General features: G+C 33.3%; 1 protein-coding gene across 1 annotated transcript; it reads left to right on the plus strand.

Annotated features, from left to right (window-relative positions):
• Window positions 1-287: 287 nt before the first annotated feature.
• LOC114346541 (uncharacterized) lies at window positions 288-15,240 on the plus strand. Its single transcript, XM_050656028.1, has 3 exons — window positions 288-533; window positions 7,715-8,313; window positions 14,647-15,240. The coding sequence occupies exons 1-3, from the start codon at window positions 392-394 to the stop codon at window positions 15,088-15,090; spliced, it is 1,185 nt and encodes a 394-aa protein (XP_050511985.1). The 5' UTR covers window positions 288-391; the 3' UTR covers window positions 15,091-15,240.
• Window positions 15,241-17,563: the final 2,323 nt, after the last annotated feature.

A 17,563-nucleotide genomic window follows, 5' to 3' on the forward strand; every position in this document is an offset into this window, starting at 1 on the left:
GATGTTTCCCCAACTGTCATCAATACGACTAACTTCACGCGTAACTGTGATACGAGAATTATAAAAAAAATATGCATTGAAATCCAGATCCCGTAATTTTTTAAGCGATATAAAGTTAGTACAAAGACATACATATTTCTTTCTTTGTAATTACAACTTCAATTTACCGTATATATCTCGTAGACTCTGCCGATAAGGTAGAGTCGTGTTGTGGAAAAGGCGAGCGACCTGTCAACTGGTAGGTAAGATGTCCCAAAGAAATTAAGAGAAGACGCGGCAAATTTACCATAACCTCACAAGACAAAGTTGTTTTGAAATCAGATTTTGAAATCCTCTTGAAATTCAGGTTTCACTGATTTCAGATAAAGATCAAAACAAGTTGCAATACACAATGTCTGAAAATGAAACTCTTATTTTATTTGATTTTAAGGATAATTTAACAAATGAAACTTTTGAAAAAGAGACGTTCATTCGCGTGGCCAACTTACACAAGAAAAATCCACTTGTTCAAATTAATGATACAATATTCCAAGGTAATTAATTATACTGATATTTGCTTAGCTTTGGTATAATCTCCCTTCGACCACCACTCCTAGTAGAGTATTGGGCGCATCTGCGTTTCTTGGTAGCTGGTGTAAGATTGTTGGTGGCCAGCTCTAAGTATGTTCTTTCCATTCTCCTCTGTTGTTTGCTTTGTTTTTCACTTCCCCCCCATCTTAAGCCGATTCTGTTGTGTTCTCTGATTACTGTCTTCTTTCAGGAATTAACTGGTCTTCCTCTCTTTCTTGTCCCCTCAGGTTGATATTCAAATCAGTTCGGCTTTTTAAATAAATGCACCACAGATGCCATGTTTTCTGTACTACATGAGGTTTATCAAGCACTGAACAATATTCTTCACACTGCCACTGTTTTTTGTGACTACTCCAAAGCTTTTGATTGTGTAAATCACAACATTTTGATAAAAAAACTAAATTTCTACGGAATTCGAGGCATTTCTTTAGATTGGTTCCAATCTTACTTGGATGATAGGAAACAACTGGTTAGAGCAAATGATACAGACTCTAGTCTCAAAAACATTGTATGTGGGGTACCTCAAGGTTCAGTATTGGGTCCTCTACTTTTCCTTATCTTTATTAATGATATCACTAATTTAAAAATCGATAGAAAAATCTTTCTTTTTGCTGATGATACCAGTATCACTTGGAGCAACTCAAATATTGCAACTCTTCATGCTACTATAACTTCTGATCTACTTACAATAAAAACCTGGTCTGACTCAAATTTACTCTTGATTAACGTAGATAAAACAGTAGCATTGTCTTATAAAGGAGCTCTTCAACCCTGACCTCTTAATAACAGCCAGATCAGTACCGTTGATTCTGTAAAATTTCTTGGTATTTTTTTAGATAGCAACCTTAAATGGTCCCTCCATATTAATTTGTTAAGGAAGAAACTATCTTCAGCTTGCTGTGCTATAAGATCTGTTTCGAATGAACTCAATTTAGCATCTTCCAAAATAACATATTTTCCTTTGTTCGAGTCACATCTTCGTTATGGTCTTCCTTTTTGGGGTTCTGGTACAGCTGCCCAATTCGATGTTATTTTCAAATTACAAAAAAGAGCAATAAGATATATGTTTGGCTTCAGAAGAACAACACATTGCAGAAGTTACTTCAAAGATCACGGAATTTTAACCCTTCCATCTTTGTATATTTTAGAAACTGTTTGCTTAATTCGTAAACATCTACATGTCTTTCCACCAAGACCTAATCATGACTACTTCACGAGAAATTCTAAGTTTGATGTCTATTTGCCGACCCCGTCCTCAGAGTTAGTAAAGAAATCGATATTATATTCCGCAAAAAAAATGTACAACCATCTCCCCCTACAACTAAAATCTGCACCATCTTTCCCCAAATTCCGTAAACTGGCAAAAGCCTACCTGTCTGAAAGACCATATTATTCAGTAGAAGATATTTTTTTAGTCAATAACTAAGAAATTACAGTACCCTATGCACAAGTATTTTTATTATTTTTTATCTATATTTGGGTGTCATATGCAGCAGCTTAACTTTTAAACCTTTTTTATTAATTATTAGGTAGACTATGCATTTGCAATTTATAAATTTTTGCAATTGATTATTTCTGTTTTAACTTCATTATTATTATTATTTAAATATATTGACGATTTATGTAATTTTAGTAAATTGGATTGTTACTGTTTTGTTTTTTGACTATTTATAAGCTTTGTCGATAAAATTGTAAAATTTTTCATGGCAATAAAGCATATTTCTATTCTATTCTCGTTTTGTGATTTTATTAGTAGGATCATTCCTTGATGTATGGCCAATCAATTTCCATTTCTTCTGCTTAATTGTTGTTATTATACTGGTTGGTTTTGTTCTTTTCCATAGTTCTACATTCAATATTTTATAAGGCCACTAAATTATTAGGATCTTTCTTGAGAACCTATTTATAAAAGTATGTAGCCTCTTTATTGTGCTTTCGTCATGCTTCCATATTTATGCTTCGTAGAGTAATATATTTTGACAAAGGTAGTGAATACATTGATTTTTGTTGCTTCTGATATTTCACTTGTTTACCAGATTTTATTTAACTCATTGAAGGCGAATTGTGCCTTCATTATTGTACTTGTATGTCTTTCGTGCATCCTCCTTTTCTTGGTGACTTTCTGTATTTATTTAACACATTCTGTGTGGATTGCATACATATGAGCCACATGATGCCTTCACCAATGTGCACACAGCACGCATGTATGCCATTGATTATACACATTTTTAATATGTTTTTTTTTGTCCGTTCAGAGTATAACTCTAGAGTTGGATTTATAGTTTGACGTAGCATAGACATAGACGCAACGGAGACGCACTGGAAAAGATCAACACCGAATTTTGTGTACTCGTGTTTATAAATGAACGCAAGCGCCTGATGGAACGTAAGAGAAATGTAACCGAACAGAAGAGTTCACCAACTTTCATCTTTTACAGTGCGTTTCTTACGTCTGGCCAATCAAAAGGAAAAATTTTGTTCTGTCACCCAAAGTGGACATGCCCTCATCAATTTTGTAAAGAAGTTTATCAACATATTCGAATTTTGTTAATTATTTGGATGTTAAGTTATTATTTTAATAAAAATATATCACAGAGTCATTTTAATATTTCAGATAAATATGAGCTGTTTATTAGCCTAATTAGGGGTTATCCACACATATTATACGATAGGTAAATCCAATCAACATTTACATTAAACAGATTTACATTTACATTAAACAGATTACAATGGATGTTAAGTTATTAATTTAATAAAAATATATCATAGAGTCATTTTAATATTTCAGATAAATATGAGTTGTTTATTAGCCTAATTCGGGGTTATCCACACATATTATATGACAGGTAAATCCAATAAACATTTTAAAGACCAGGAAATAAAACAAAATAGTTGGAAATCCCACGGCATGCGGCACCAAGGAGCATACCGACCGTTAAGTACCAATACCTCCTATCTACATTTTTTTCAAAAATAAGTTTATCGCGCCATCTAACTGCAAAGCTTGTTACGCATCTTCTAACAAAATATCCTAACTGTATCTATTCTCAAAGTATTTAAAATAACATCATGGAAATATATCCTACCTTAATCAGCGTTTTTTATGCCGGAAATACCTTCTAACTGAATAGCAGAAATACCTTCTATCTACTCATTTGTGGTTTTTGTTTGTTAGTTGTACCGCCTATCAACAGTTTCCCGGTATTATTCGTTTTTTGTATCTTATTTAGTTCTTCTGCCGTACAATATTGTATTTACGTGTGTGTCTGGTGTTATCAAAAGGTAAGGAGTGTTTTACAACTAAAATTAACAGCCAAGACTTTGTACAAAAAATAAATACCTAACCTCAATTTAACTCATGTTTTTGTGTGTTAAAGTTCTTATAAATTAATTTTAAGTTAAGATGATAGTTACATATTCAAGGCTTATAATACAGTTATAGTTAAAAATGTACACACAACCACCAAAGGGAGTTTTAGTAAATTGAAATGTAGATAGCAGATCTTTCCACAAAAATAATTAAAATTACTTAAGGTGTTCGTAGTACATAGGCGGCGCAAAAAACGGGCATATCGGATATTTTGTCATAATGAAAAGCTGTTTAAGAACAGAAAAATGCAGCTATTAATATTAAAGTACGTTTTAACTAACATTGGAAACAAAACATTTTGCTTTTATATGATAAATTATAATAAAGATTATTTTCGATCCCCTAATAGTTATATTTACGTAACAAGCAATGTTTAAAGCATTGAATTTTCAAGTAAAATCTCAAAGTAGTACCTAAATGCAAATTTTTTTACAGATGAATATCAATCAAGATCGACGTAGGAAAACACGGGCAGCTGAAATATTAGGATTGGCTTTGAAACTTGATGAAAACATTCCTTATGGCTGCACAAGTGAGTCTACTACTAGCGTTATTATTTCTGAAGGTTTAGAGCCCACAAGATCACAATCTAAAAATCTGAGCCAAGACGAACACTGTGTAAACTTAATTCATGAAACTACGACATTGATCCACAGTGTACTGTTACCAGATGGAAGTTCCTACATTCCGGAGACAAATGAAAATATTACTCCTCCTATTAGTACAAGCCAACAAGTTGGTAGTCTTGCCTTGTCTGACAATCAAGAAAGTAATCGTTCCTATCAAAATGTGTTTTCCTCCAACAATTTAGAAGACTCCCACTTCCAACAGTTAAACGAGGAACTTCATACTGAAAATGTAATTACAGAGAGAGCATCGACTCCAAGTACATCTTCAGCTCACGATTTTTCACCCAGTGAAAGTTCCTATAACCCAGAGTCTGATTCATCGGAGACTGAGAGCGAAGATAGGGTGTCTGAAGAAAATAGTGTGCCGGATTCTGAGCTGGTGCCAAGACAGGTTTATTTCGGAGAAATCAATGAAGAACGAAAAAGAAAAATTAAACCAGATAGTAAGACTTGGAAAAAAAATCGTAACAAAGAGTTAAGAATGCTTGGCAAAGATTACTTAGGTTATACAAATCCGAAAGAGGGAAAAATGTTACACAATACTCCCCGAAGCGCTCGCAAACTGGGTGAAGCATGCAAGTCTAAAAAATGTACAACAAGTAAAGTCAGGAATTGTGAAAAACTGACCGTGGAGATGCGACAAGATATATTTAATAATTTTTGGACAAACTTAAATTGGGAACAAAGGAAGATTTATATAAATGGATTAGTCTCCCGACAAACTACTGCTAGAAAAACTGTAGGGTGTGAGACAAGACGGGAAGGTACTTTCCAGTATTTTTTGCCTACAGCTGAGGGTAATTTGCGAGTTTGCAAGACATCCTTTTTAAATACATTTTCCCTAGGTTCTTTTACTGTACAATCTTGGGTCAAGAAGTCAGTTCATAAAACACTTCCATGTAATGAAGTCACCAATAGCAATCGAAAACGAGTTGTGCCAAGAGGAACGGCGACAAGAATCCAGATGCTACGTGAATTTTTTAAAAATATCCCAACACTTCCCTCTCATTATAATAGAAAAAATTCGAGAAAATTATTCATCGAGCCATATTACCGAAATAAAACAGAACTCTATAATTCCTATAAAATATGGTGCTCAAATAATAACGAAGAGAGTGCAAGCAGACATACTTTTGACAAGATATTTAAAGATTCAAATCTTTCTATTTATACCTTAAAAAAGGATATGTGTGACATCTGTGTCAGTTATAAAGAAGGAAATATTTCAGACGAAAAATATAAAGATCATATTCAACGTAAATCAAGAGCAAGAGCCGAGAAAGAACATGACAAGGAAAAAGCACAAGCTGGTGAATTTAATCTTCTTACAATGGATCTTGAAGCTGTCAAAGTGTGTCCTTATCTGACTGCAAGTGCCCTCTACTTCAAAACGAAGTTAAGTTGTCACAACTATACGGTCTACAATTTGGTCACTCATCATGCAACATGCTATTGGTTTGACGAAACTGCCAGTGACTTGACAGCAAGCACATTTGTTAACTTCCTTTTAGATTACTTGTCACAACACTGTCTCGCCAACAGGTTACCTATAGTAATATTTTCAGATGGCTGCACATACCAAAATCGGAATAACATTTTGTCTAACGCATTATCTGCCTTTTCTGTAAAATATCAGATAGTTATAACCCAAAAGTTTTTAGAACCGGGTCACACTCAAATGGAGTGTGACTCGGTCCACAGCGCTATCGAGACTAAATTGAAGCATCGTGAGATTCATCTTCCGAGCGATTATGCTTCTGCTACTAAGGAAGCAAGAAGTAAGCCATTTCCGTATGAAGTGAAATTGGTTGACTATCAATTTTTTAAAAATTACGCAAATGAGGACACATGGCGATACACTTCCATTAGGCCAGGTCGTAAAGTAGGAGATCCTGTTGTAACAGATCTGAGGGCTTTACTGTATACCATAGATGGAAAAATACAATATAAACTAAACTTTGATGATGAGTGGAGTGAGTTGCCCATAAGACCTAAAATTATTCCTGAACCGATTTATACTCCCTTGCATGACAAAGTGCTACCTATTAGTTCTACGAAGTACTCTCATTTACAACAATTGAAAACTGTGTTACCGCAAGACTGTCATACATTCTATGACTCACTATCTCAGAAGTCTTAATGTGTTGATATCATTAATAATAATAATAAAGTTTTTTGAGTTTAATTCATTTTTTAATTACATTTAAGACCTCCTATCTTCCATTAAACACATATATTTCAAGTAACAGAGAAAAACAATACCTCCTAACTGACAAACTGTCTTTTTCAAAAGCTCTTTCAAAATCAAATATGTGAGGTACGATAATCTTATACATAAAAAAGTAGAAAGTCCATATATTAAATTATTCTGATTGGCAGAGCAAAATTAAATAAGTTTTTTGCTTCTCCTGTAAAATTTACTTGTCGTTAGATAGAAGGTATTGGTACTTAACGGTCGATACCTTCGTTTATTTCCTAATCCATGTAACACACAAAACAGATAAATATTATAATAAATAATAGTATAAGTATAAATAAATAAACCCAAAGTTTGTTTACTGTTCGTATAACTTATAGGCTATGTTGTTGAATTAGAAATTAGAATTAAGTCATTGTTTACTCTTTCTACTCATGCGCAAAAATTCCGCTACGTCCATTTATAAATTTACATATTATTTTCTTACGTCTCCAGTCCATTTCTTCCGTCTCCGTTGCGTCTACGTCTACGCTATGTCAAACTATAAATTCAACTTTACTGGAGCTGAAAGAGTTAACCTGGGAGCAGTTGCCGTTAGAAAAAATCTAACATTTTTTCCTTTTCTGTGATAACTTGATGAAAAATTTTGCAACATAACTTTCCACTCGTAAATGCCTCTAGGAAGGTTGTAGTAATGCGTAGGTTTTTTTTTGTGGAACTTATGGCTTTGGTGAGAACCAATTAGCTTTAAAATTGTTAGAAATAGATATTTTTAACATAACAAGTAAATAAAAATATTATAAAATAGAAATTTGTTTTAAATTCGTATTTAAATTCGTATTGTTAGATTTAATCTAATCGCGCGACTGCTCCCGCGCGTGGCAGAAGTGAGCGCGACTGCTCCCGGGTTAAACAAATATTATTGTTATTTCTATTCTTATTTTTAAGGCGAATATGATCATGCAATGGGTACAAATTTATTTTTCGAAGAAATTCAAGATGTTCCTCCAGTAACTGACCCTTTCTTTAAAAGAAACCTAAACCAATATGGGTGCACATTCCATGGAATAAAAACAATAAATTTAAAACAAATGAAAATACCACCTCCCAAAGTAGAAAAAGGAGAAATTACCAAAGATATTGAATTTAATTTAGATTGGGATTATAATACACTTTTACAGAAGTTTTCGAATGGTGCTCTAAAACTACATGACATTATAAATAAGGAGGACAAGGATGATGATCAAAACGAAAAACAACAAAAAAACACAGGTGACTGTGAAGCAATGGAAATAGAAGAACAAGATAATCATACTTTAGCCGAAACACGGGCAAATATTGTTACTCAAGATTTAATAACCTATGATGACGATATAAACAATGAACAAATTATAGAAGATATAGTTTCTACAGATCTCCTTCATGATTATGAAAAACTTAGAAAACTTGCTTTTCGCCCAGTAAAAAGGAAACCTGTACTTGATGAAATGGCTGAGTGTGATCCAAAATACAAAGATGCTTACGATTATCATAATTTGGAAAAACAGGTAAGTTATTCCTTTATGACATCTCAATGTTTTAAATATATTTTGCATCCAAATCTTAATTGTAAAATACACTTGCAATATGTTCTGGTATTGGACTTTATTTTTATTTCAATAAGGTTACAATTAGAAACTTAACAGTCAGGCAGTAAATCAGTTATTCAGCCCTGTGATGAATCACTGAAGATATTTTTAAGGTTTGCGTTAATGTTAAGATAACTATGACAGATAACTGTCTCGATAACTTTTAACGTAAATTCCGTGTGATGGATCATTCACCCTTATGAGATGGGTTATTTCTCGAACGTTATTCGCTCCGTGCATGACTGACGCGACACCTAGCGTAGTCGCCTGACATCTTTAGCGACCAAAATTTGACGTTAACGGTTACGAAAGGTATCCGCATATCAGCCAAGAATAAGCGTTCCTTACTATACATTAAGAACTTTACTACCAACGTTTCTGTCACTGAATAGGTATATCACGAAGTACAGGGCAACATATCTAAAACTTGTCAAATCAGCTAAAAAAGCTACTATCAAAATCGTCCGGGAAGCTCTAAAAGTGTTACAAAAGAAACTTGGTCCATAATAATTGATCTTCGAAATAAAACTAACACAGCTCAATCATTTTCCCTTCCAAACCCTGAAAGTCTAAACGATTACTTCGTTTATGTGAGTAAAAATATAACATCAACTATTTTGCCACAACAAGATCCCATTTCCTATCTCCCTTAATCAAGAAAGGTCTCGAATTCATTCTTTTTAAGACCAGTCGATAACTCTGAACTGATCCAAACAATCAATAGTATCAAAAGCAAATCATCCTGTAGTACTGATGGACTGTCTATAAAAAATTTCTCTAATCTCACAGAAAATGTGTTGGAAATCCTCGTCTCACAAATTAATTATTCCTTCGAAAAAGGTAAATTTCCAGAGTGCCTAAAGACAGTCATTATTATTCCTCATTAATCCTCTTTTATTAATATAATGCCTGCAACTATAGACCTATTGCCTCACTACCGGTACTATCCAAAATTATTGAGAAACTCATTAAAACTCGACTTATGTCCTTTATCGTTGATAACAGTTTATCACAAAATCAGTTCGGCTTTTTAACTAATAAAAATGTACCACTGATGCAATGTTTTCTGTCCTACATGAGGTTTACCAAGCACTAAACAATAATCTTTATACTGCCACTGTTTTCTGTGACTATGTCAAAGCTTTTGATTGTGTAAATCACGATATTTTAATAAAAAACTCAATTTCTACGGAAGGAATTCGAGGTGTTTCTTTGAATTGGTTTCAATCCTACTTGGATAATAGGAAACAACTGGTTTACCCAGTCTTCTGCAAAAATTTACAACTTGCAGAATGGCAAATAGGGAAATTAATTGAAAATCCAAATTTTTATTCAAATGTAATATTTAGTAATGGAGCTCGCATATCCAGTGCAGAAATATTTAACTGACACAATGAACTATTGGGACCGTGCAAGTTCGGCAAAGCGACACCTATTTCTACGCTCTGCAACTTTATTCGCACTTTTAATTATATTGGCCAAGTATATCCTGGTTACTGGATAATTGTCAAGGCCATAGCCCAAAAAAATAATAAGAAGAAAAATAAGATTCAGTTTATATTATTAAAACGTAAACAATTGTATGTAGTAAATAAAATTAGATATTAAAATGCAGTACTGCAAGCAAAATACAATTAATTAAATTTACCTTTATCTAATAATTGCATATCATATCAATATTGTGGAGCAACATATAATTTTTCTTCTTCAATGACAGTAGATATGAAATGTACGTCAATTTGACAATTTCAATTGACAATATGAATTATTTAAGAAAGTTGCAATATTTCTCCGCTATTCGCGCACGATCGTTTCACGTATCCCTTCCAAGTAAATTTTAAATCTTATATTATACTTTTTGTTCAAATACTGCTCTCTCTCTTGAAATCGTGGCGCGCTCAACTGACTCTAAAAGTGAATCGTTTGAAGTTCAATTCTTGTATTTACACGTTCATTTCTCGTTCAACCGCGATGAAGATTGAACGCCAGAAGTGAAAATATTGAACATGTTCAATTCTTTCAATGCGATTGAAAGACAACATTCAATGACATTGAATGATTCACTTTTATGTTTACATGGATCAATTTGGTTGCTTCATCCAAATTGAAAGGCAAAAGTGAACCGTGTAATTTCGCCTTAAGCTCAAGTCCAAAAGTGAAGTAGAGAGTAAGAGGAACCTAAATCCAAAGGGTACCCCCCCGTTAAGATAGGCAAAATGCCCTCACTCCCAGAATTCAATTTTATTTTTTTTACGTTCTATGCAACTAAAAAATGAGATAACGCGGATTTTTAGCTCGCCACCCTCCTTACCCCTCCCCTCACAGCCAAAAACGTAGATTTTTAGATTTAATTTTTTTTAGTTGGGTTGCAATTGAGTTAAAAAATTCACACGTGTAGCTGAGGCTTTTACAAAACATGTACATTTTTTATGGACCAGTAGGTCGAGTGTACATAACCTCAAATTTTTTTCTAACTTTTTTAAAACCTATAACTTTTTTTTTGGAGGGGGCTGCAGGTCCAGTTTTTTTGCATTTTGTGTATTTTATCAAAAGCTATCTCTCTGATTTTTTTCAGATTTTTCCGTCAGGTGCGCCATCTTGAAAAATGAAGAAAACTGTTTTTTTAGGGGGTTTTTGGGGATTTTCTCCATTTTATAGACTGCAACATAGATTGACTCAAGGTTTTGTTAATAGTTTATGTATAATTTGAAATAACTGAGTATTTTAGGATTATCAAAAATTGGGCAAAACACCTTTAAACCCCCCAAAAACCATGTTTTTTAAAGTTATGTAAGGGTTTTTGCGGGCTTAATGATATTTTTTGAGATCGATACAGCCTGAATATTTTTTTTTTATTTTTTTACGTTATATGTGATTAAAAAATAAGACTAACCGCATTTGTAGCCCACCACCCCCCCCCCCCTGCCCTTACAAAAACGTCAATTTTTCTATTTTTTTTTTGTTTAGTTAAGTTGCAATTAATTTAAAAATTTTATGAGGCTTCTACAAAACATATCTATTTTTTTATAGACCCGTAGGTCGAGTGTACAATACATGTGTATTGTGTTCAATGAATATTTTTACTTTTAGTTTGTAGTTATATATCAGTTTGTAAAATTGTAAATGTATCTGAAATTCTGTAGTGGATACTTTTATGGGTTTGTCCTGTCTGTGTCCCAAATAAAATTAAAAAAAAATATATAATCTCCAAATTCCGTTTTTATTTTTTTAAAACGTATTTTTGACTTCCAATCGATATTTTTTTAAAACGTACAATGGATTGTACATCTCTCTCGCAGACGGCCGCTTCAATACGTGCTTAGCGCTCTTTTTTAGTTATTAATAATAATAGTAATAAAATAACGATAAAAATTTCTTCAGGCTCTTGCAGGGGGGGGGGGCTTTAAACTTTGAGTTGGCCACTTTATGACTTTCATAATAATAATTTTTAATCGAGTTATTAAGCCTTGAAAATGGGCATTTTCGCGTTTTTCAAATTTTAAATTGCATGTAACCCGACAACAGTCAATTTTATAGAAAAATCACAAGAGACCTTTTTTGCTCAGGTTGATCCAGAGAATCTAAAACAAATTTGTCCTAAGTGAAAAAATTGATTTTTTGAATTCGTTTAAAAAATTATTTAAACAATTTTCCGACCGCGGTACGGCCTGGCACCTTGTGGATTTGTTATAAGGACCTGTTTTTGAGTAAGTTTGTGCAAAAAAATGAATCGGAATAATTTACCTAATGGGGACAAGCATACAGCATGGACTATTTGCATTATGAGCCAAACGAAGATGGTTTGGAAAACACTAAACGATAGATACTGTTGTAGATGCGAGTTGCGCAAACGGCAATATAACCATAGGCTGTTGTTCGCATGTAGCTACCATAATATAATATTTATCGCATGGAAGATATTTTACAAAAATCATCAAGCCAGCAGAATATCTTACAAAACTCTTTGACAATACAGATGTTTTACCTGTAATAGACGAAGACAGCGATGAAGACTTTAGAACTGTAAAGTGTAATACCAACGAATATACTCTCCGAATACTCTACGAGTATTTACGGAGCTATATAATCGTTGGTAATACTTTCTTTATTCTTTTTATGGTGTTTTACGTGGCAGTAAACGTGAAGCAAAATGACATTATAATAGGCAGAGCAGAGATATAGGTTATGTAGATGGTACAAGCACATGTTTAAATAATTAGAATATGTATAATAGTATAATGTAAGGTAATATTAGGGTACCTACTAAATACAAAACTAATGAACAAAGAACAAAATGTTTTGATTCACAAAATTACAAGAAGTATGATATATTAAAATAATGTATTTTTCTTAAATTGATTATTCTGTTTTATTTTTGTTTTTTGTATCCTACCTAAACGATATCACAATGACATCTTTACTTTATATAAAAATATTGCAAAAATTTGAAATTATTTTGTTAAATGTAGTTTACTTGAGGACAAACTGAGCAACAGATATACTGATAAAAAAAATGAAAACGAAAAAATGATGATTTATTGGGCAGGTTGAGAGGGAGGAGGGCTAAAATTGGGCTAAGGCTTTAAACACATCAAACGTAAAAAAAAATGAAAAAAAGAATATTCAGGCTGTATTTATCTCAAAAAATATTAAGCCTGGATCCCGCGTACCAAAAAAAGTTGATTAATAGCAAGCTGAAAATATGTTAATAGTTTAATGTTATCTAGTCGGACAAACTTTGACGTAGGTATGGAAACAGGGGAAGTTTTAATTGTAAAACGTAATTTTAATTGTGGAACGTGTCATGATGTGATTGTGAAAACTAGCAGGTGGTTTTTAAGTTTATTTAATAGCGAATTATATAAAATATCCCTAAAAACTCAGTCATTTCAAATTATACCTACATAACCTATAAACAAACCTTGAGTTAATCTATTTTGAAGTATATAAAATGGAGAAAATCCCTAAAAACCACCGAACAAACCAGTTTTGCGGATTTTTGAAGATGACTCACCTTACGGCAAAATCTGAAAAAAGTCAGAAATATAGTTTTTGATAAAATACACAAAACACAAAAAAAAATAGACATGCAGCCATCACAAAAAAAATATACGTACCTATTAAAAAACAAAAAAAAAGAGGTTATAATATGTACACTCGACCTTCGGGTCCATAAAAATAGATGATCTGTAAAAACCTCAGCTTGTGCGTGTGAATTTTTTGTAATTTATAATTTAATAATTAATAACTATTCTAAATGGGAAATAAGCCACAATTTAACTAAAAAATTACCATTTAGAATAGTTAATTACAAAAATGCCACAAAGAAATAGCTTCATAATAACATTTATAATGTAATTGCAAACCAACTTAAAAAAAAATAAAATCGAAAAATTGACATTTTTGGCTATGGGGGAGAGGGAATAGGGGAAGTCGGCAAAAATTGCGGTGAGTCTTAATTTTTTAAAATCATATAGAATTATAGAACGTAAAAAAATAAAAAAAAATATTCAGGCTGTATCGACCACAAAAAATATAATTAGACCCGCAAAAATCCTTACAAAACTTTAAAAAAGCATGGTTTTTGGGGGTTTAAAAGTGTTTCGCCCACTTTTTGAATACCCTAATATACTCAGTTATTTTAAATTATATATAATCTATTAATAAAACCTTGAGTTGATCTATGTTGCAGTCTATAAAATGGAGAAAATCCCCAAAAACCCCCTAAAAAAACAGTTTTCTTCATTTTTCAAGATGGCGCACCTGACGGAAAAATCTGAAAAAAATCAGAGATAAAATACACAACATGCAAAAAAAATTGGACCTGCAGCCCCTTCCAAAAAAAAGTTATAGGTTTTAATAAAATTTAAAAAAAATTTGAGGTTATGTACACTCGACCTATGGGTCCATAAAAAATGGACGTGTTTTGTAAAAGCCTCAGCTACACGTGTGAATTTTTTGAAATTTTTAAATTAATTGCAACCCAACTAAAAAAAATTAAATCTAAAAATATACGTTTTTGGCAGTGGGGGAGGGGTAAGGGGGTGGCGAGCTAAAAATCCGCGTTATCTCATTTTTTAGTTGCATAGAACGTAAAAAAATTAATAAAATTGAATTCTGGGAGTGAGGGCATTTTGCCTATCTTAACGGGGGGTACCCTTTTTGAATCCGTATTTCACGTTCATTTACTGTCCTATTATCTGTACATATTTTTTATAAATGTATGATATTTACATGATTTTTTTATTACAGATATTACAACCTTGTGATTTCTTCTTTAAAGAACCTGTCAATAATATAAATGAAGAGACTCTCTCAAACTGTGTAGATGTTGATCGATGTGTCCTTTATGGTATACTAGAAAAATCTGCTACAAAATCTAGAGTACTCACGAAAGAAGAAAAACGAAATGTTTTATCTTTAGATAATTTTGATAATCTATCGATGGTTGGTCGATATTTTGTTTTAAAAACTCATGTGGAAAGTTTAGAAAAATACTTTGAAGGTAAAAATGTTGCAGAACTTAATAGAAAAGATAAATATGGAAGAACGTCGTTACAAACGCTTGACATTTATAAAAGGTTATCCGAGAGGGTAAAGAATCGCATTGAAGAAATAAAAAGTAGTTTAGATGAAAGGCAGATTAAAGTGGAAGTACGAGATGAAGAGCCAGGACCAAGTACAAGTAATGGTTGATATCGATAAGGGTTTCAAAACTGAAATGGGATAATAGGCTGTGGTGCGGAGAAGATGTAGTACAATATGTATATGAGCATATGCTTCCAATGCACACTCAATAAGATTGCATATCTAATTTTAATAAATAATACTTTAATAATATAAAAAGATTTTGTTTTGTCTCTACTTCTAGACGCTTACTGATCCATGAATGCGATATAATTGTAGCAGCATTATTAATAATAGGTAAACTATCATAAACAGCTTATTACCAGAAGTGAGAGCTCTCTTAGTTTCACTTTCGATTTTTTCAGACACTGATGATGATTCAGGAAAGCTTTAATATTTTAAAAATATTTTGTTTTGACACGTCTCTAACAACGGTCTTTTATCAGTTATATTATAAAGGTATTAACTCTCATTATCTAAGATAGTGATTTCCCCCAATACTCCGAAAAAATTTTCTCCATTGGCCAATATATTCAGCTGCTCTAATGAGTTTCCCGAAGGAATGGAGATTCCAGAATGAGTCGTCCGCTGAATTCTGAATTTGGTTGGACCACTGGAATTAAGGTGTATGCCCAAATATTTAGCATAGTTAGTCAATTCTATAAAACTACCATTTAAACCAAAACTTAGTGTTGGTCCCTTTAATACTATTATATGTTTTGCTATTTGCCAACTCTAGATCATTTCCTATCATCCACCTGTTGACTTTTCTATAACAACTTTTCACCTTGTCTTCAATATCCCGATTCATGTTACATGCTACATTAGAATTGCAAGGTCGTCTGTACATGCTATGGCGTAGGTGTCTGGACCAATGGACCATACCCCGTATATTCCATAACGTAGGTCCCAAAACGATAATTTCATGTCTTCATTATATGTCACATTTAAATACCCGTTTGTCAGGTTTGCTTATGATATTTCTAATGTAGTCTGACACTCCTGCTACTTAGAGCTTCGTTAGTATGTGACGCAAATTTGCACATCGAGATCACGAGAATGGCCCATCTTTTCTCGTTATTTTTATAGTGGAGATCGTGTTCACTGCATCTATATCCGATTTGGCTTTTCTAAAACCGTACTGTGTATTTGAAATTATTCTGTGCCAATGCGTTTCTTCAAACGCAAACTTCTCTCCATGAATCCCTAGTAAGATTCCTGTCCTTAAGGCCAATGCCGCACTGCAGGAAGTTTGGTAGGATGGTGGATGGTAGATACCTGCCTGGCGACCATCTAGCTACTTATACCACGAATAACAAAACGACGGTAGCCGTAGTGGCTTCCCACTACCATCTAACCATCTGGTGGTTCACCAGAGTCTATCCACCCATATCCGTCGTGTTTGATATTCCATCCGGGTAGCATGGTTATGGAGGAAAGCGTAATAAGTGCTGTGTATAAAAGAAGGACAATTTGGGACCCAGCAGACCCACTATGTGACGAACCATGGCTTAAAATATCCGTTTTATTTATTCTTTGCAGTTGCATTAAAAAAAATAAATATTCAAGTCAGGTGAATTTAAAAAACAATTTGTACCTTTAAGTCGATTTTTCCCCACTTTCTGAAAATTGTAGTTAGTGAGTTTTACCTCTAATAGGACGATATGCTAGAAAACAAACCAAATGTAACGTAACAAATGAAACAAACGATTCCTCAGCAGTCAGTTGGATACTGACTTCATTTCACTCTTTCACTGCGTCCATCTAGCATCCTGCAGTGCGGCATCGGCTTAAATGAGTTTTATCCCACAAAACAGATCTTGCCTCCACTTACGAAAAAAGGACATCATTATCAAGAAAATCGCCCATTGCAATCGTAATTATGTAGTAAGCACTACCAAATCTGAAATTCAAACGTTGTACTTACCTACAATTTCACCGATCAGTCGACTGGAATTGGCCGATAAAATATCGATTTGTGCCGGGGCGGGGATACAGTGGCAGTGGACGGCTGCTCACCTGCATTTTACCGACACCGATCAGCATATTATGTGCAATGTCCCCTTCTCAAATGTGGTTCACTATTGGAATTTGGACGGCCGTTATAAAATCTACCGTACAAAATGGGTCTGTGTGCAATTGGCGTTGGACTTTTAATGGCAATCTTGTATGCTTTCCCCCATGTATATTTTTCCAGTGTGGCGCATAAGTTCTGCCAACATGTGCGTTTAGACCTTTTAATTTCTCTACTTAGTTCATTTTTGCGCTTTTATATGCCTCCTTATTTTCTTCTTGGTTCCCATGCCTTTGTTATTCGCCTGTGTCTTAAGTATCCCTCTCGTTTATTTTGGGTTTAATCATCGACCAGTAAGGTACTGTGTATGTGGTGTGCCTGTTTGTAGTACTTCTTTTGTGTGCATTTATATTTTCTCGTAACTCATTATACAGAGTGGGCCAAATAAAAGTGTCCACCTCGATATTTGGCAGTATTTATTAGATTTTAAGAAAATGACGAAACAGGTCGATTTTTAATCAAAGGGGG

The sequence above is a fragment of the Diabrotica virgifera genome, chromosome 7, assembly GCF_917563875.1.
Source record: "Diabrotica virgifera virgifera chromosome 7, PGI_DIABVI_V3a".
In the NCBI taxonomy this organism is placed as follows: domain Eukaryota; kingdom Metazoa; phylum Arthropoda; class Insecta; order Coleoptera; family Chrysomelidae; genus Diabrotica; species Diabrotica virgifera.